Here is a 21,466-nt window from a genome sequence, read left to right on the forward strand (position 1 = left end):
TTGAAGAGTTACACACTATATAAGTAATACCAACTTGAAAGTCACCAAAAAACTCTTCCACTTGGGCAGTTGTATGGTCTGTGCAGTAGGATTACTTTATATTGTAGTATAAAGTAGCATTACTTTATATTGTAAAAATGTGTCTTTTAAACAGAGTAATTGGGTATGTAAATAATGAGCTGTTTAAATAGACCAAACCAGAAAGCTTTAAAAAGTTACTAGATCATGGCATTTGTAATAAAATGTCAACAAATCTCGTTAGTTATGGCAAATGAGATCTTTTCCCTTGTTTGGAGTGTGAAATACTGTCTTTTAGCCAGAAAAACCTAGTTATTGCATCATTGAATTTATCCTGAAGTAAGAATGAATTTGAGAGATTTTCTTTATTTTGGAAAACATGAACTTCACGACAGTAACATTCCATTTGGGAAAAAAAAAAAAGGTTATAGTCAGTTATAACTTGGCTGAATTGACAAAGTAAAACTAGCCCAAAGAAGTTGAATGGCTTTTGCGTAGCTGTAGCCCACTGGTGAGGAAGGTGAAGGATTACAGGTGTTTCTGTGCATAGAACAAAAGAAGCAGGAAATGGTATTAGTATTATACTGTGGTGACTGATGCTACACATTGGCAAATGGATATTCGGATTGGGATTGCTTTCTTAATATGAGCCTGAGCGTAAATTTATTGGTTCTTGGCACTGCAGGTCTATTGTTTTGGTTTCCATCAGTATATTAGCTCAATTACAGCGTTGTGACTTGCATATCCCAGTTATTGGTCCTGCTGAACCCCAGGGGAGGACAGTGATTTTAATTTCATGCCCCAGTAGCTACAGTTAGTGACGGATGGGTCTTTCAGATAAGGGAATCGGTGTATAAATTACCCGTTGCTACCTCCTGTACACGTGTCGCTGGCAATGTGTGTAGGAATGGCATCAGCCTCTGCCCACAACCCCTGTAGCTTCTCCCTCCTCCCCTTGGGAGGCGGGGGGGGGGGGGGGGGAACCCCTGAAATGCCACCAGCAACCTTCAGACAAGCCTGTCGTCACTGGGAACTGCTAATTAGATGGCATGCCTCGTACCAAGGCACATGGGAGCGGCAGGCAGCGCTTGGCTATATAACCTTCTGGTTTGCAGATACTGTCCTTGGGGCAGACGGTACACAAGACGTCTGTAGGGATGTCTGGGCTGTCCTGTGCGGGAAGGAAACAAGGGGCGGCAGTTTTACTGAGGATCGTGGAAGAGCAGCACTGTGCAGAGATGGTGGCTGAGTGGCTGTTACAAGTTGTGTTTGATTTTTGTAATCCTGTTTTTTTTTTTTCCTTTTACTTTTCTGTATCATTTGGCAGTCATGGTCCAGCTTTTCATTATCAAAACAGACACCTTATTAAATGAGTTACCGTACTAAATTATTTTGTCTAAATTGTCGTAAATGGGAAAAGGAGAAAACAAAAGGACTTGATTTAAAAGAATAAGTTTGCTTTAACTGTATAAATGGATGAAAAATGATGAATTATATATATTATATTTTTTGCATAATATAACTTATAAGGGGAGAAAAGGACTTTCCAGCTGCATGGCTCATATTTCAAATAATACAAAGTTGTTGATGTTGTATTATTCATTTCAGCACAGCTAACCCCTGGTGATCTGGAATGACTTGTCAACTATGAAAGCATTAATTTCTTTCTAGAATTCATATTATAACTTACAAGTTTGTGTAATGCATTAGGGGACACAATGAATGCTAATCATCTTCATTTTGATTATTTTCTATTTTGTAATTAGAAAATATCATTTAGTTAGAAAAAAAATCACAACTTATTTAAATGCTTTCAAAAATATGATCTTCTTCTTAAGGGTCTATAGCCAGGAAACATCTCTGATATTGTTGTTAGATAGTTAACTAGCAGGTACATTGTTTTCCTTAAGGTTAAAATTCTAGCTCTAGCTTATCACTGCTGAAGTAGACAATGAACATTTCTTATTCTTACCTGTGTCAAAATGAGAAATAATGAACTTTTAACATTTTTTTGTTTGGTAACACAATATCAGGGATATAGTAGTTAAAATGTTGCCTGTGTGTTTCTAGCTCTGAATTTTTTCTTCCTTGTGTTTTCACTGTTCTTTTCGGTGATCACCAGTGTAATTTGACTTCTCACCCATATATGTCTTTTTCTTAGGTGGTGCTAATGGACAATGCTAAGTGAACCTTATAGTTTAATGTTGCTTGCATCCTTGTTGACAAAATACCATTTCTATAAGCAACTGGCTCATTGCCAGCATAAGCTAATTGATTAAGTTCTGGACTTTACATTTGTGGCTCTGCTAAAGCCTAATTTCTAGACCTTGGGGAAAAAATAGCTATACTTTGTTTCAGAGTTTTTACATGTCATTGGAACCATCTTTTTATCACCCTGCAATTAAATACTATTTTATTTGTGCTTCAGGACTCATAATGTGACCATTGTGTGCTTGCGCAAAAGAAGAGTAATATGGGGGGGTTGGTCAAATCTGTCTTTGTTTTTTTTTTTCTTTGGTGGTTTTTGTTTGTTGGGGTTTTTTGTTGTTTGTTTTTTGTTTGTTTGTTTGGGTTTTTTTTGTTGTGGTGGTTTTTTTTTTTTATATTATTGCATTTGTATGTTTCTTGTTATGACACCCCCTCACACACACACATACCTTGAAACTAAGCCTTGAATTTATACTGAAATATGGTAAAGGGAGTGGACAAGAATACATTTTCTGAATTAAATTTCAACATGCTCTTTGCTTTGCTTGCCTGCTTGGTCCTACATAGCATACAATACAAGGCAGTAGTTGTTCAGCAGGATTTATAAAATTAAAGAAAGATAAAATAAAGTTTAGTTATTCTCAATGATAAATAGAAGTAGTTCAAATTCTAGCTGAAAGTGAAGCCTAGTAATATGTGTGGTTAGCAATTATCTAGACATCAGTATCGTAAGGAAGGTAAAACTGAAAAAATCAGTATTTTATTTTTTAAAAATAAAACCACATTGTATCTCTAATTGATAGGTGAAATAATGCAAACAGAGCCTTTGAAATTTCTCCTGCATGATAAAAGGAGTCAGTTGTAATGGAAAAGCTATATGTAACTTGGTATCCTTTAACAAGCTGAAATCATTGCCTGCCCAGACTTGGTCATGACTTTGCTGCCGCGTTATGGTTACTGAGCTGGTGATTGCTCTACATTCAGCATATGACATAGAAAAATTAAGAGTTCACTGCTAGGACCATAATGTGATGTTGTGCTCTCCACAGGCCCACGAGCGATCCGAGAGCTCCGAGGTTGCCTTCGTTACCCAACTTGTGAAGAAGCTGATGATTATCATTGCACGACCAGCTCGGTTGCTTGAGTGCCTGGTAAGTTTGGTCCTTGGAAGAGTCTGTGAATGATCTAAAAGAGTCTGTTATGTGTTTGAGGAGATAAGGAACACAAAGTCTTCAAGAGAAAGCTTTCAATTATCGTTAAAACACTGATGAAAAATAAATCAGTATTTTTAAAAAAGAAGTACTAAGTGTCTTTTGTATTAATATAGAAGTATCTTTCCAATGGACTGCCAGCTGCAACAACAGCTAAATTATATTTTAGTATAAAGTTTATGGCTGAGGGGCCAGATGTAGCTGTTGACATCATTTTGTGCTACTTAATGCCACCTGATTTTTCTCACGTTGTTAGTACCTACAGTAAAGAGCCTGTAAATGTATGATGCCCAGAGAGCCATGTTAAGAAAGAACTGTCACTAAGGAAGAAATTCCCTTCTGCAATAGAAATGGTGTTTGGGCTCTTGGATTCAAACTCTTACTGGAGACCCAGCAATTGCAAAGAAACCTGGTGTCAGGTTTTCCAGCTGTGAACACGCACAGGGACAGGCCAGTGGGAGATCCAAGCAGATTTGGAAGCCTGAGTTTGAAATCCTATTTGGTGCTATTGGAATACATGGAAAAGCAAGTCTCATTGCTTAACAGCTTACTCTGGCTAATGAGAATGCTGCTTCTTTTTTTTTTTTTTTTTTTTTTTTTTCATTCTAGAAAATAGTGAGAAGTATTCAGGCCATCCCAATGAGATAGGCCGCTGTGCCCTGAAGTCCTAAAACTCCAAAAATATTTTGTAGGCAGAGTGCAGAAGCAGCTTGAATGTGCATTCTCACTGTGATGCCATGGCAAGATGGTTAATATAAGCCTTGAATATATATGGAAAGAGGTGATCAGGCCTCTGGTGTACATAGTGTTGTGGTGGTTACTGGTTACACGAGTCAGTTTGTAAAAGGATGTTGAAAAATTGGTGAGATTGTAGCGAAGAGTCACAAAAAATTGTTGGAGTGCTGGAGAAGGTATCAGAAACCTACAGTGGAAACTTATGAAATGACAGGATGAAATTCCCTGGCTTGTCAGTCCACACAGTCTGATGGTTCTTTGGACATAAAAATGACAGGGAAGCTACATCAGTTTGAGACATTAGAGAAGTTGGCTAAATTAGAAATCTGTGGATGGATATAGATGTACAATTAACGTTTGAAACACGTTGAGTGCAGTGTGTCCATGGGTGAATTTTATCACTGGAATAACTAGAAGATAAATGAGTTTTGTGGAGCTTTCTTTGTCAAAGTAGACAAGGGTGGTACAATCTTTCTGATGATACCAGTTTTTGAAAACACTGGCAGAAGCACTGAGAACCTGTAGACTTTGGAGGTTCCCTTATTCCTCCTCCATGACCATCAGATGAATTGCTTTGCTGTGAACTGTATAGTGCAAGGAAGACCACTGTCAGTGATGAAGTAAGCTGCACAACCAGCAAGATAGATGCCTACACTTATTTATTCAAGAAGTCTCCACCAGATTACATTGAAAATCCTGGGCACAGCTCCATTCAGACTAGGAATTGTTTGGCTTTCAAAACCATTTTTGTGATTTAGATGAGTTTTGTGACTCTAGTTACCTCCCATCACTTCTTCAAAATGGTTCTTTTTTTTGAAATTAAGACAATGAAGAAAGGAAATAAATTTAAGCTTGTTGTGTTTGTATTCACTGCATTCACCATTGTTATTTATGCCTGTGTACACTCTACTAGTAACACATCATCTAGGAAAACGTGAAACCTCAGTAAGTTTTGTGAACCCATCTCTGTACCTGCAAGCAGTTCTAAACTGAAGCCAGTTTTTAGCTACAAATCAATAGGTCCTACAGAAGATAGTAGTTCCTCTACTGTCTTCTGCACCTGATGTTCTGCAGAGTGATTGGGAGCAGGTGAAAGCAGTAAAGTCATTGAAATTTGAGTAATGAACTCCAAAGCATATAGTGACAACCTTGACAATGCAGTGGCTAGACTCCAAAGTATAAAAATAATATTTGGATCTGTCTTCCCTGGTTTTTTAACCTGTATATCGTTTCTATCATTTTTTTTTCCAAATACATATTCTGCTGACGTGAAGAATTAAATATTAACGTTCCTTTTGTCCTATAAACGAGCAAGAAATATAGTAATGGATAGTCAACCATTTGAATAGCTTGAGAACCACATTTAATTTTTATTTTTTAACATATTTTTTGGTAATTTAACCTTTAGCTTCAACTGTTTGTGAATTTATAAACAGTTTTTCTAAGGTTTAATATTAAGGTTGATTTTAGTAACACAGCTCATTCTTACTTATTGCTTGTAAATGAAATAACTGACCATAAAGGCAGTGGTTTTGATGGTTGTGGTTGTTTTAAGGGGGGTGAAGGCATTTAAGTATTGTAAACTTCAGTTATTTGGCTTCAGTCTTTGTATTACCTGTTGGACTGTGAAATGTTTGTTTACGGACTGAGTCCCTGGGGCTTCAAGAAAATAATAATGTATTTCGTGCATCACTGAAACCATCTTTGGGAAAAAGTATGTAATTTATTCCTTTTTCAGATTATTTTTCCATAGCACCTGCCTCCCCTTAGTAGGGATCAATTCTTCTCTATTCAAATGATTAAATAAATATACTAAAAAGAAGACAGAACTGGAATTTATTTAATTTCTTGACTTTTTGTATGTTTGAATTTTTTTGTCACCAGACTTTTTTCTTCTGTCTTTTACACACTAGTAAATGACCTCCAATTGTATCTTGAAGAATAGCTTCATATAGCTGTATGCTATAACTCTTCCTGTTTTATGCTCCCATTTCACTAAAAAATTTTTGAAGAGTCTTGGCAAAGCTGCTCATTGCTGGTGAACGATGAGGTTTGTAGGGGAGAGTTAAAGTTAACAAGTGAACTTGCTTCTAATCAGAGTGTTCCTGCCATCAAAAGTTAGTCTTTTATTTCCAACTGTATGTTAGTCTAGTAAAAGAGATCACATGCACCAAGACTGAGTTGATAAGATGATCCTGTACTGTGTAGTATAAGAAATATTACAGCAGTATTTCCTATATGGAAAGTGAAATCTCTTCTCTGATGATAAAATAGCAATTGCTGTTTTATTAATAGTTTTATTAGCAATTGGTAAGGTCAGGACACTTATAGAATTGGATGGGAATATGGTTTGATCAGAAGTGATGTTTGAAAGCAGGAGAGGTTTATATTGGCTTAACTCACCTGTGAAGATGGAGGTGGCAGAAGAAGGCACCTCAGTCCTCATCACAGACCTTTCCCTGGCACATCTCAGTGTGACAAAACTGGGGGGTGAGTTCAGATTAATGCTTGCATTGTCATGACCGTATTATCCAACCGTCTGATTTTGGTTCATAAAAGGTCCCCACAGTCCTTGTCCTGTTTTGATTTGCACGTCTAAGCCAGTGGACATCCAGCAGGCTGTAACCGTCTCATTTTTGCAGAGCAGAGTGGAATGCATTGCCTTACTTGTTGTAACTGCAAATGGTTTGCATCACTGCTGAGACCAGAATTAGCTTTGGATGTTTCTGAGGAATCGTCTGTATGGGGGAGGAGCCTTTCATAATTGTAAAGCTGAATCATTTACCTCTCCCTGTCTCTCTCACCACCTTGCTGCAGGAGTTTGATCCTGAAGAGTTCTACCATTTATTAGAAGCTGCAGAAGGCCATGCCAAGGAAGGGCAAGGAATTAAATGTGACATTCCTCGTTATATTATCAGCCAGCTGGGACTCACCAGGGATCCCCTGGAGGGTGAGAGCTCTTGTTTAGTACTCTCCAAACTGCTGAAAGGATAAACAGATCTCCTGGTCACTACATAGCTGAAGAAGGCTTTTATTTTATTGGTTTAATTTCTAGGCCATTTCTCCTTGTTTTCCTGTTTGCTGTCAAATTCTAGACTGTCTTTTCCAGCCCCATGTCTCAAAGGAATGTTTCTGGGGTAAGGATCGCACATCAACAGTGACAGTTCTTTACTTATGATATTAATAATGTCTCCCTATGTTATAGCTGAAACAATGTTAGAAAATGGCTTTATGATTTAACTGTTTTTTCTGTGCAGTTGGACAATAAAAGTAAATTTACCCATTATTTTTCTGATCTGCCTGCCTGCCGGTGGCCTTGGAAAGTATCCTGTCCTCTTTGAGAAAAGTGTATTTCTTGTGATTTTCCATAAGAAACCAGGACTAATAGGAATTTTTAGGTGGAGTTGAGATTGTATTTTTACATTTTACATAGCAGTGAAATCAAAGAGAGTAATGCTTTAGAAGACAGTAACAGCTTTTCTGCTGGGTGCCAGAATTGCAGATGGTAAATTGAATATGCTATAAGCTTACAGAGGCCCAGAAGTTCCTAACTTTGAAATTTGTGAGTTAATATTTCTGCCTGGCACTTTTCTAGCTGAATCTCTTCTCTTATGACAAGCTTTATGAGCATGCACGGCTTGCTCAGCAACAATAGAAAGTGTGACAGATACTGGAGGTTACTGCAGAATATTTCAGCGATTGAACCATACTTTTTGTTTTCTCAGGAGAGCATAATTTAACATAAATTAGTAGTCTGGGTAGGACTAGTTTAACTTCTGCAGTGTTTACTGGAATGACAGTGACAGGTTGACTTCAAGTGAAGAGCTCTTCGGGAAAATTTCTAGCAAAGATTGCTAAATGCAATTTAATAGCATTTGTTGAAATCTGACATTAAAGGGAAATTTCCTTTGATCCCTGTCATGGGAGAGAACCTTTCCATCACTAATTCCCCTTACTAAAGTCAAATTTTCTTTAGAAATGTGTGGAGATGTCAAGGTGCCTTATTTCCTTTCTGTAAGGAGGGCACCCAGAAATGTCAATGATGTCTGCTCAGAGACTAGTAGCTAATGTAGGATTTGGGTCTGCAAAGTTTATAGCATCTCCTAAGACATCTGAGTAGCCTAAACTAACTGACTTTCTCCCAGTTTTCTGCTGCTCAGTGTTTTACAGAATCAAACATATTTCACAGAGGGATGTTGTTTGAAATGCAATGCTTTTTCTTTGCTGGAGTACAGAGGTGCCATCAGTCTATATGCAGACAGATATGCATGAAATATGTTTTAATATTAACTAGATGGCACTTTCTCCAAACATGCATTTATTGCTTTTATTTATTATAGAAACCATCTAGAATAACTCAGGCTGAAATCAGAGCAATTAATTATATTCATCTTTGTATAAAATACTGCCTACAGCTTATAAGGTGCTAAAGGTTATCACTGTATAATTGGGGTGACTTTTTACAGAGGGGAAAAATGTCCCGTCATCTACAAGTGCCCCTTAAAAACCTGTTTATCTTGTATAAACAAAGAGAATAGTGTTTGATTGAGATCATTAGGAGTAATCTTTCCTCTTTCTTTTCAGAAATGGCCCAGCTGAATAGCTATGACAGCCCAGACACTCCTGAGACAGATGATTCAGTTGAGGTACAGCAGTAATAGACTCACTCTGTCTAGCGTTTTTTTTCTCTGCAAAGAAGTAGTCTACAATAAAGAATTAATTATAATGCAGACTAATTTTAATTAGAAAAAAAAATGCTGACATTTAAAAGTGCATGTTAAAACTAGAGTATACTCATAAAAATGTGGAAATTTCTATTATACTGTGGTGGTGAAATATTTACAAGTTGCATACAGGCATTATCATCAAGTGTGGGTGTTGTTTGTTTTTCTTACAACAAACAAAAAGAGTTACAAACAAAAATCATCTGGAGAAATTCTTTATATCTGCATTTGTAAAATGTGATGTGTATTGAAGAGAGTTGACTTTAGTAACGGACCACTGGAAAAATGTAATTATATAACTCACTAGATTTCAAAGATCCTTAGTTGTTTATTTTACTGTTTTGGTTTTTTTTTTTTTTTTAAATGCAATGTTGAGGAAAGCCCTGAATCTTATAGTCCACTGACTTCTTGCGCTAATATTGTGAAGGGAATCTGAAAGATCCTAGGCATACAGACAATTATCCTAAAGCTGAGGACTCCAGGGGTTTAGAAAAAGATTAAGTTTGGGTGAATGCTACCTAAAGGAGGACAAAAAAGTGATGTATAGACTTAATTCTGCTCCTCATTTCCATTTTCTTGTCTTCTTTCCCCAGAGCCGTGGGGCTTCTGTCCAATCAAAGAAAACTCCATCTGAAGAAGAGTTTGAAACTATCAAACTGATCAGTAATGGTGCTTATGGGTAAGACTTTTAGACTTTGCTTTAGGAGAAAATACTATTATTGTCCTACCCAGGGAAGGGCTATAGCAAAGTTTGGCAAATGACTTTTTTTTTGTTGGGTCTAAACCATAAATTAATTTTTCTTGGGTGTTACAGAGTTTCCACACCTGTCATGTCTTCTGCATTCTTCTGGGACATGCCATCTCCTGCATGTTCTCGGGGTTTCCTAGACAATAGCCCCTGTAGCTGGACATAGTTCCCGGCTGTGAAGTCCTTACATTGCACTGAACTGACACACAGCTTCCAGCTCAGGAAGATTACTTGTCCTCCATTAAAGCTTTCAGAATATGGTATAACTAATCCCTCTGTGGTGCAAGTTTTCTGAAGACCTTCCTAGCTGTGACCTCAAGCTTGTTTTTCCAGTAACTGTTTCTGCACCATTTCTTTATGGTGGGTAGGTAAATTATAGACATTTCAGTACCTTAACTAGGGATGACAAAAACATTTTCCCTAAACATTGTCTAAAGACAGGGAAAGTATTGTCACTTAGTTTATTGTGGGATTTCGTAAATATTAGTAAAATAATGTAGTTCCATTGTCGTGGTTTAGGCCTGGTTGGCAGCCAACCACAATGCAGCAGCTCTCTCTCCCTTCCCCTCCGGCAATGAGAAGGGACAGAGAGCCAGGCTTGGGGTTAGAGATAAGACTGGGATGGGGAAAAATTCCCCTTTATGATCACGAGCAAGAGGCAGTCTCGTTAGGGGAAGAAAAAAAAAAAACCATACATTTATTACAGACACTAACAACACATATCAGAGTAGGACAGTGAGAAGCATTGCCACATCTTGAGAACACCTTCCCCCACCCCTCCCTTCTTCCCGGGCTCAGCTCTGCTCCTGATATCTCTACCTCCTCCCCCAGTGGCGCAAGGGCAGGGAATGGGGGGTGCAGTCAGTGCTGCCACTTCCTTCATCTTCGGTGAGGGGACTGTCCGGAACTTGTTCCTCCTGCTCCATCATGGTCCCCCTCTCACAGGAGACAGTCCTCCACAAACTTTCTCCGACATGAGTTCCTCCCATGGGCCGCAGCGTTCCCCACACTGCTCCATCGTGGGTCACTAACTTTCTCCGACTGGATTCCCTCCCACGGCTGCAGCCCTTCCCGAGCTGCTCCGGCATGGGACTCCCCCGCATGCTGCAATCCTCCCAGTGCTGAATTACAGCAGCGGGGCTACCTTTTCCCACAAGACCCCGGCCTTCTTCGGGCACAGAACCTTGATCAGGCGAGCAGGAACCACAGGCCATAAATCAATGTCTGCTCCACCGTAGATCTTCATGGGTGGCAGGGGGGGGCCGCCCTGCCGTCTCACCACAGGATACAGGGGGGTCTCTGCTCTGGCACACCTCCCCCCTCCTTTCTTCCTCTGTTCCTCCACTGACCTTGGTGTTCATGCAGCTGCAGCAACTCCTCCTCACAAGTCCCACTGCCCGTCACCACGTCCCTTCTTAAATACGTTATCGCAGAGGCGCAGCTGATTGGCTCAATTTCCCAAACAGAAGTGGAGCTGACGTGGAGCTGGGGGAGCTTTGAGAAGCTTCTCACAGGGGGCCGCCCCGATAGCCCCCTCCCCTGCCACCAAAAAACTCCACCATTCACTCAACCCAGGACATCCATGAGTCCGAGAAAAATAGTTTGCACCCATTTCCTTATTGCTTAGAAAGGCAGTCTGTATTTCCTTTCATGTTGTCTGGTTAAGTCCTGCGATTCATTTGTTTAAAGGCTAAAGGAGTGAGGGTAAAATTCAGTAGTTACAAATGTTATTGATGATTCACTGAAACGGCAAGAATACTGTAGGAGTAGTTTATGCTTTTCTGTTCTTCCTTGTATTCAGAGTATATACGTAACGTGGCTGTTTGTGAGCAGCTGAAGTACTAAAAGAAATGCTAAAATTACATTGGGGCAAATTTACTGTGAGAAGTAATACAGTAAAAATGATACTAGATTTTATCATCCATTGAAGAATCCAGAATGAAGTTGTTAGGTTAAAATTTTAACCGCTCATACAAACCTATCCAGAATTTTAAAGGTGGTTCCTGACTCTCTACAGTTCATAAATCCTTACCAGTGATAGTCATTAGGTTGTAACTGAAAAGCAGTGATATTCAGTAGGTCATAAGAGCAAAACCTGAGCACGTGCTTGCGTGTTTTGTTGAAGTGGTTGCTTAGTTAACAGCAATTCGTTTTTAAAAAACTATATGTGGAAAAAATGTAAGCATATTTTTTAGTCAGTGAAGACACAGTGGAGCAGGTCAAAGAGGCACATAGTTATAAAAGAAGATTTTTTACATTTTCAGCTGTATTTCTGCACAGGCCCCATGATTTAAACGTAACTTTGTAAAAAGAGGAGAGGGAGGTGGTAGTTTTGCTGTTACTTGTATCTGTCTTTATGCTGAGTGTATTTTATAGTCAGCTGCTGGTGAGACACAATACCATGTTAAATGTAATATACTCCAGAGAAAAGGAAACAAGTAGTGATTCAATAAGGCAGGCAAACTGGATGAAAATTTTACTTGCAAACTGTATTATTAATGTCCAGGAATCTAATGATCTGCAAATGATAGAAATGTAAGAGATACTTTACTGAAGGAAATCCCTGGTGACAGTGTTGCGTCAAATTAATTTTATGGAGCTTGGAAAGAAATCATGCTGATTCCACACATTTTAGACAGTTTTTAAAGTGAAATGGTGACTGTAGTGTTGAAAAATGCATACACCTCTGCAATGGTGCTTAAGAAAGCTTGTGACATTTGTGTCTGAAATAGCTCATTGCTAGTCACATCAGTGAAAATGCTGCTTAATTCAAGAAGGCAGAGTAGCTTTTGGAAGGAAGCATTATGGGGTTCCATCTTCTCTAGGGGAGCTGGGCATTGAGATGGGATTTTGTGGAGTCAAAGATAAGTCTGTCAGGATCCATCCAAAACAGTTACCATCACTGTCTTTTTCAAAAAACCAACAAAACAGTTTGAACTGAAAATGGAACTTTTCCTCTTGGAATGTGGTTTTCTAGAGCGGTGTATTTGGTGCGACACAAGACCACCCGTCAACGTTTTGCCATGAAGAAGATCAACAAACAGAACCTCATTTTGAGAAACCAGATCCAGCAGGCTTTTGTGGAGAGAGATATCTTGACGTTTGCTGAGAACCCCTTTGTGGTCAGCATGTTCTGCTCCTTCGAGACCAAGCGCCACCTGTGCATGGTTATGGAGTATGTGGAAGGTATGGTTGTCATGATTTACACTTGCAAAGGGACCTTAGACAGGATGGACGTGTAGTGTGTCTCCTCGTAAAGGATGACATTTCCGAGTGATTTAGAAGATGTGCATTTTGGGTGTAAGACTGATCAGCGTGCTACTCTGCACACAATAAACGGGAAAGCTACCTCGTGTGCGTGCTAGTCCTTTCTTCATGGAAAGTGAGTTCAGTCAGCCCTGGGTCACAGGGGAGATACTGGTGCCCTTTTAGGGAGGAGCGTATGGACTGTTTGGGCTGAGCTGCAGAAATGAGTCATTCTGCCGCTAGTACAGTTTAGCATAAGGAGATACTCTGTGAATCCCTGTGAGTAATACAACATGATTGCAGTGGAGCTAAGGAAATATAAAGCCACATCTAGAAAACTGCTGGGGTCAGAAGTCAGTGTGAACTTCCCAGTTCTCACTGGAAAGAAATCCTCCTGCTCTCCTATGGGATGGCACGGCTAGATCCATAGCACATTTGCTTGGTATTACAGTTAGAAAAAGACAGTTAAGAAACAATACCAAGTGACACGTTCTTTATTCTTTAGCAGCCTTTTTGAAAATACAGTGCTATTTTATGCTGGTGGGGTTTTTTTGTGTGTTTTGCTTCTTCTTTGGAATATTATTTGAATTTGTTTTACCACTGTATGTTATTGTAAGCAATATATTTTCACTGGTGGATAGGATTAATTTCTTATGCCTGGCTTGCTTGGCTGAATATTTGAGAAATAAGCATATAGTTCTTGTATCAATGCTCTTTCAGATAAATGAGTATAATGAAAGCAGATGTATTGGCGTAAAAAAAAATTAGTATTAATTCCTATTTGCAAATAGTGATGAAGATTGAATGAAATATGTGGCCAAGGTTCCTTAAGAAGCTTGAGTCAGGGACCCACAGACTTCTTTTCATGACTACCACTGTGTCCGAAGGCATGGCTGCCTCTCCATGTGTAGGGAGAGCCAGCTAGTAGTTGTAGAGGTGTTTACTTACTATATTAAGAAGCTTGTATATCAGAAGTAATATGTGTCTCAGTGGTGGAAAGCAAAGAAATTTATAGAGAGGCCAAACAGTCATGAACTGCTCTTTCTTCGAGGTTTGCTTACGGTTTGGAAATGGCATCTGTACAGTTCTTGAGCAAGCATACCCAACATACATGAATCTCGGTATTTTCTAGGATTTTAGTATTTATTTGAAGTTCAAGTGTAGAGAGAGCTTTGGAATTCAGGCTAACAGGGTTGAGAGAGACAGCCTTTAGGAAACTTACTCTAATCTATTATTATAGACCTGTATTAAGCTGTTTGTTCTTATGGATATTTGCCATTTCACTGTGCTATATTTGCAAATTTTTTTCTAGGAGGTGATTGCGCTACACTTCTCAAGAACATTGGTGCCCTACCTGTTGATATGGCGAGGATGTATTTTGCTGAGACTGTTCTGGCATTGGAGTACCTACACAATTATGGGATTGTTCACCGTGACCTAAAACCTGATAAGTAGGTCTTTAGCTCTTCAGAAGCTGGAGGGAGAGAGCCAGTTCTTCAGGGGCTTTCTCCATAGGCGATAGGCCACGGGGCCTAGAGACAGTAGAGATGTTCAGTGGCATCTGACATGTAGATTTTTACAGAGTCTCTTGCTACTGATATAGAACCAGACAGACACTGAGAAAGGGTGGGAAGAACGTTTTCAGACATCTGAAAGCTGTTGCTACACTGACGAAATTATGGCAGAAAGCAGTCTGATTTCTAGTTGCCTTGGCTGCTCTGTGATATTCGGTTGTATAGGAGGTTCCTTCCAGGTGTTTGATGGTGATGTAACACTGAGAACATTGTCTTGTGTTGTTCTTTTTTTAAATTGCTTTTAGGAAACAGTTGCATGTTGGATTACTTTGCTTATATTCTTTCTTCTAGTCTCCTGATAACTTCCATGGGTCACATTAAACTCACAGACTTTGGACTGTCTAAAATTGGGTTAATGAGTCTTACAACTAATCTTTACGAGGGACACATTGAAAAGGATACCAGGGAATTCCTGGACAAGCAGGTAAGCTGAAAAATTTTGTCTGTTGATGTGGGATCAGATGCAGGATTCTGTCTCGGGATAGAATTGGAGTTTGTAGCACTCTCTCTGCCTTGACACTGTGCTGTGTGTTGTAGAATGTGAGGAAAAGATAAAAGTCCATTCTCATGTTTGTGCATAGATTCATATTCTTTGTTATTTCAACTTTTTGTTTTGGAGTGATGCACTTCAGCTCTTAGTTTAGGATATTGAAAGTGTGGCCCAGGCAGCAGTGTAGGTGTGAACAGAGGTTGGTTTAGGGATGTAAGACAGATTTTGCTGGAAGGTTGTTCCACGGTCTCCCCCTTCTGGTGCTTAGAAACTTCGTGGTAAGTTCCTATATGTTTCTTGTAATTTTTTCTGATGGCTTAAACATTGATTTTTCTCCCCATGATATTTACTAAGGGTCATTTTTCTCCTTAGCCTTCATTTTGCTAGGCTTAACCAGCTAAGTTCTTGTAGATAACAAGATAGATTTTCCTTTGATGAATGAATAGCTCTTCCATGTACCTCTTCAAGCTTGAGTTGCTATTTCCTTGGGCGTAGTTGACAGGAATGATACTGTTCTGGATGCAGGCTCACCAGTGCCTCATATAATGGGATTAAAAATTACTTCTCTCTTCTGAAAATAGCTAGGATAGCAGCTGAATTTTCTTTTTCAGCTGTGCCAAGTGTTAATTTATAATCATCCTGTGGTATTGTCTTCCTTTGCTTCTGAGTAGTGATGTTTCTTCTAGCAGGAACTCTCTTTGGTCACTAGATCATGGTCTTGCACTTTGCAGTTACATTTTTTACAACTCTTCTGTTATTGTTGCTGCTTCTAAGCCTGAGGCAACTTAGATCTTCCAAAATGATTTCCTTAGCTATTGTCTGTGCCAGCTGTACCTCCCAAGTTTAAGTGCTGAAGTCTGTAATCATGCTGTGCTGCTAATTCTGCATCTGTGAAACTAAATTCTGCTAGCACAGAGATGTGAGAGGTTTGTCAAAACTCCCTTCCTGATAGCTATAGCTGTGCCAGTAGACATCCATCAAGTAGACAGACCTATAAACATAGAACATGCATTTTTCCCATATGCTGTACTATACATGCACCAAAGAACTACTTAGCTGGCATGTCCACACTAGGAACATTTCGTAGTATGTGATATTATTTCTGTGTGCTGCTAATGTGTTCCTCAAGTATAGACTCTTGCTCCATAGAAGTAGTTCAAAGCATAAAGTGGTTAGTGGCAAAAGATTAATAACTTCCTTCTAAAGCTCTGAAGGGGGAAAGAAAAAAAAAGACAAAAATAAGCTTTGACGTGGATTTGGCAATTTGTAAGTTTTTTGCTTTCTCGTGTGTTTCTCTTGAGGTCTGTGGGACTCCAGAATACATTGCACCAGAAGTGATCCTGCGCCAGGGCTATGGGAAGCCTGTGGACTGGTGGGCTATGGGAGTTATCCTGTATGAGTTTCTAGTTGGCTGTGTTCCTTTCTTTGGGGACACACCTGAAGAGCTGTTTGGACAAGTGATCAGTGGTATGTTTCTGTTCTGGCTCTGCAGGAGGCTTCAAAGTGTGCTGTGAAGTAAAACCTCGAAAATATTGAGGATCCACAGTTTAGTCAGAAAGGACCAGATATAAAATAATGGGGTTTAATTTTAAAATATTTATCTTTCTGTGTCGAAGTAGCATCCATCTGATTCCAGCTATTGAAAGTTGTTGAGTTGCTTAACGTCTTGCTAGATAGTTCTGTCACTGTGCATGGTGTGGGAGTCATGCATGTCCTTGTGGAATTGGGGGGAAATATTGGGGGATTTTTCTGTTCTGTCTTTTAACTTAAATGATGGAGAATATGAAAGGAGCAGCAGCCAACTGGTCTAACTCAGTCTGATTTTGTTTATTGCTTCTGTAGGTTCAAATGTCAGTCAATTAGTAATTGTTGTATAAATGAAATGAAAAGGAAGTTCTAAGAAAAACACATCAAAGCTGTTGTACTGGGTACCATCACGTTTTGTGGCTTTTTAAACCTATCTCCTGCTTGGAGTTGGACAAATGAGTGCTTTGTGTTCCCTCAGTGAATATGCCAGTGAAAACATTTCCTATTGGGAATGCTTTCTGAAACAGTGAATTTTTATCACACTTGGAAAATGTCCTTTGTAAAAAGCAAATTTCAGCAAAGAACTACATATGATGCATGAAATTGTTACCTGTGAATTGTTCTCTCTGTTCCAAGTATAATGAGCATGGTATGTGCAGGCACAAGATACAGCTGTAGTATTGTCAATGTCATTGTTTATGGACTGTCGTGGAAGTCCCATTTCATACTTTATTAATAGAGTTCTTAATGCTTTTTTTTTTTTTTTCTCCACAAACACTGCTTGGATTGACAGCAGCTTTAGCTGATGCTGAATTTTATGCATTTTGGAAAATGTCAATGCTTGAATTATATTAAGTATGCAAGCTGCTGAATTCAAAGTATTTATGATTCTGGGGCAGTACTGAACACTGCATTTTACGGTACAGGAATGTGAATGGTTATTCAAATTGGTCCTGAAGCTGGTAGAAAATGTCAAGTCTCTTTTTGTCCCCAGATGAAATTGCCTGGCCAGAAGGTGATGATGCACTGCCACCAGATGCCCAGGACCTAATTTCTAAGCTTCTCCGCCAAAACCCGCTGGAAAGAATGGGAACAGGTAGGAACCTTGTCATTAGGAAAGTACTAGCCAGAAGCAGGAAAAGAAGCTACTTTGCCAGTGATGCACACCCACCCATGGTGAAAAACACTCATCTAGAGCTGGGGAACAGTTTATACTGGGCTCAGTGAATCTTGTGTGATGAACCTCAGAGAATTACTGTAGATTGTACACGAGTCAGACAGATATTACTGTCTTGTTTGGGAAACAAGATGGGTACTGTCAGCTCGGCAACATAACTTCTCAATTTTGTGCTGTTCCATTAAAGACTCGAGTGTTGTGTCTCCATTTGAGCAGTGTATAATCAGATTTCTTTGAAGTTCTCTTTGAGTAGGGTCTTAATGCCCTACATGGATGTGAACTCCTGGGTGTAATAAAATAAATAAAAACTCCCCCATTCCTAGAGGCCTGTACTGTAGAATTGTCCAAACACAAAACAAAGTCTGATAATCTCTTTGGCAAAGTAGGATGTGTATGTCAGTCTTCCTGTGTTATAATGTCAGATTTAAAGTTTTACAAGCCAACACTTCTCATTTCCTGATAGTAAATAACCGTTAATAATCTTTAGCTACACTTTTGTTTCAAAACAATTTGTGCAACACTGTGGCTTCACATCGTGGCTTGTCTGTTTCATTGATTTGCTTAGTTTGATTTTATTTTGGACTTTCATTGTAAATTACCATTTAAGGATAAATATATATATATATATATATATATATATATATATAACAATTCCAAAAGGCACATGTATTCAGCAGCCTTAACACATGTGCACATAAGGGTGATGAATAGATCATGAATTAATAATAATATCAGATGGTTTTCACATGTTCTTCTTCAAATCCATGTACTTGAAAGATGTTGCTGTCATGGAAAAGATGTAGAGTTTCTTGCCCTATAAAGTGAGTTGATGGACTGATTCTTTTTTAATTTCTTATATACCTGTAATGATGAGACTGCTGTTCCACTTGGCATCTTGTAGTGCCACTGGCACTCAGCAAACCTTTTATCTCTTTTCCTCTGCTATTTGCTTTTCTAAAAAGATGGGAGCATCTTTAATGAATATTAATTTCATTTGAAAAAAAATAGATATACTAGTAGACGCATAATCCTTAGTTTTTCCTTCTGGGTATCCAAGCTTCTGAGGTTAATAACAGAAGATACTAATTCAGGAAGATATGTAAGCCCCTGCCTTGTTTTAAGCACGTGAATGAGTTTATTCATGACAGTGGAGCCACTCACATGCTAAGTACCTTTTTGAGTTTGGTCTCTTTATTCAGCTATGAACAAGATGGTATTTAGAGTTTAGAAATTTTAAATTAAGATGTTAATTAGTTCTTAATCTTACAACGGGCTGTGGAATGTAACAGCAGATGCTGCCTTCCAGTCAGCTCAGTCATGTGTTGTCATTAAACAGGAAGAGGAGTGAGAAGGAGGAAATGTTCAGATTTTATCCTGCATCACCACTTTGGTAAAAGGATAAGTTGTTTCTCAAAATTCCTGGAAAATCTGTGACTTAAATGTACTCAGGTACATTCTCTTGGACTTTTAAAAATATCTCTTTAAAAATATCTCTTGATATTTTTAGGGTTTGTTTTTCTTGTTATGCAAATGCTGAAAGAAATACTCTGCAATAAAAGATGCTTATTTCAGGTAGTGCCTTTGAAGTGAAACAGCATCGGTTCTTTAAAGATTTGGACTGGAATGGATTACTTCGACAGAAAGCTGAATTCATCCCACAGTTGGAATCTGAGGATGACACAAGCTATTTTGACAGTAAGACTAAAGATTCAGCCTAAATGGCATCATATTTTTTGTGCATATTTCATTTTTGAAATCGTTAGAGATAAGACATTGTAAGAAATTGAATAAAACACATGATGGAGATTGCTTTAAAAAGTTTCTGTTGAATGCAAAGTAAGGTTTCTTTGAAAGCGACTGAATTTTAAATGAAAAAATGTTGCTGCTGAAGTCAATTGGCCTTTCACTGGTGCCTGTGGTCCTGCCAACCATGGCCCTGCAGTGAGGTGCTGTGGTTGTTATGCTGGGTTTATTACAGTACTTCCTTGAGTTTTTGAGCAATATTATCTTTCCCTAGCGACTGTTTTCAGCCAGTAATTTATTTAAAAAAACAAAAACAAAGCAAACACTAAACCTTGAAGACAATATGTAGGGAAAATTCTTCAGAGATTTAAAGTAATTTAAATTACTTTCACTACAAGTGTATCACCTTATTTTAGTATTATTATAACTCTAATGAGGTATGAACTGCAGTGCCTGTCTGGTGTGTATGAATGTCTGGGAACTGCCATGCTATCAGTGCTAAGTAAGACTCCTGGTATTTCCAGATAAGCACCAGACAGAGTTGGTGCTCTTGGGAGAGAACGGAGGAACCTCACGTGAAGGATGAAGAGGTCTCTGTCCCCAGAGCCTGGCTCCCTAGCTTTTCTCATTTGCCTTGGGCAGCTGAGCAGGTGGAAAGGGCTTTGGCTTGTCACTGGTCAGGGGAGTCTTCCCCCCACTCCAGCTGCAACACAGGATGAAACTGGGCTGTTTCAGTTGCCTGAGGTACAGCCATTTCTGCCCTACTTCAATAGAATCTCTTCTGCCCTTCTCCCAGGGCCATGGGACTCGCTGACTCCATATAACACATTTTTGCACTTTGCTGAGGGCGAAGGGAGGGAGGGAGCAGCCTGCCTCCAGCCCCTCGGCTGCCACACTGCAAAAGTGGCGATCCTGTTTAGATACTGCTCTTTCAGTTTGGGGAAGAGGCTTTTAGGTTAGGGGTTGGATGGAGAGAGAGAGAGAGATTGAGAAATTTCCATGTACTTGCTGCAGAGAGCAATTTGTGTCAAGCTGCGCAGAGGGGGGCAGAGGTATGTTTTGCATGTATTGAGGTGGTATTGGTACAACATACATGCAGAGACTGAGGTGGCGGTGTGTTCCTGCCACTAATTGGATTTATTGGGCATTGCAACTTGAGCTGTAGTCACTGCGTTAGGTCAGTGGTTGGGAGAGGTGCAGTGCAGCAGCCATGAGCGGATCCTGGTGGATAAAAGCACCACATTACGTTTTCATGGTGCAAAGCACTGGGTCTGTCAAGTAGGAATGATGGCAAACTCCCCAAGTGCCCAGGCACACTCAGCAGGTTATCGGGGTGACTTTGATGTGAGTCCTTTATAAAGGCTGGAATTCTTTCATCAGGAAATATCTTACCTAGACACTGATAAGACTTGGCATTGCTGTTATAAACCCTAATGCAGAAAATTTTAGAATTTATAAAAGTAGCTTTCTGGCTGATACAGTGCAGCAAATTTGGCTCAGTATAGCTATCAGCTTTCTGTAGCCAACCTTATTAACACCCGCCCCACAGAATCCAGTGTGGCTGGCTTAGAAATCCAGTGTTGCAAATCTCAAAGCACAAAATCGCTTTGGAGGCAGTTTAGATTTTTGCATTAAAAATAATAGCTTTGCACATTGGCTGCTTGCCCATTTTCTTTCACTAAGTCTAATCCTTTTTTTAGTTGTAGGAAGGAGAAGAGAAAATATTTTTGGGGGTAAATATTTTTATTTTTTAAAGAAGTCTTGTATGTATATATGCAAGACAGACTTTGTACAATCATAAAGCTGTTTACTGGAAATTGGGACAGTGAATTGTTTCTGCGTTTCCTTCCACATGATTGTCTGCAGGATTAGACACCTGCTGAGTATCAGCTGCTTTCAGAATATAATGTAGCTGATAAGATAAGTTCAGTAGGAAGGAGCTATTCTTCACTGCTAATTGTGCAGGGTGAGCAAAACTGGCTAGGTGTGTTTATTAAGGAAAATACCCTGCATGGTGTATGAACACTCAAAGTTCTTTGTAAGTAGACAAGTAGGAATGTGTGAG

The 21,466-nt window shown here is 39.2% G+C and overlaps 1 protein-coding gene across 8 annotated transcripts in view; it reads left to right on the plus strand.

The window, feature by feature from the left end:
* Nucleotides 1-21,466, plus strand: part of MAST2 (microtubule associated serine/threonine kinase 2) — a 198,515-nt gene that overhangs the window by 159,287 nt on the left and 17,762 nt on the right. For all 8 annotated transcript variants that reach the window (XM_042786371.1, XM_042786372.1, XM_042786373.1 and 5 more), the window contains 10 exons: nt 3,276-3,377; nt 6,990-7,122; nt 8,757-8,818; nt 9,490-9,575; nt 12,622-12,830; nt 14,203-14,341; nt 14,756-14,888; nt 16,256-16,421; nt 17,476-17,577; nt 19,231-19,353. In XM_042786371.1, coding sequence (XP_042642305.1) covers nt 3,276-3,377; nt 6,990-7,122; nt 8,757-8,818; nt 9,490-9,575; nt 12,622-12,830; nt 14,203-14,341; nt 14,756-14,888; nt 16,256-16,421; nt 17,476-17,577; nt 19,231-19,353 — 1,255 coding nt within the window. The remainder of the gene's footprint in view (nt 1-3,275; nt 3,378-6,989; nt 7,123-8,756; nt 8,819-9,489; nt 9,576-12,621; nt 12,831-14,202; nt 14,342-14,755; nt 14,889-16,255; nt 16,422-17,475; nt 17,578-19,230; nt 19,354-21,466) is intronic.

Source organism: Tyto alba, unplaced genomic scaffold (genome assembly GCF_018691265.1).
Source record: "Tyto alba isolate M040663 unplaced genomic scaffold, T.alba_DEE_v4.0 Super-Scaffold_1000006, whole genome shotgun sequence".
Classification (NCBI taxonomy): domain Eukaryota; kingdom Metazoa; phylum Chordata; class Aves; order Strigiformes; family Tytonidae; genus Tyto; species Tyto alba.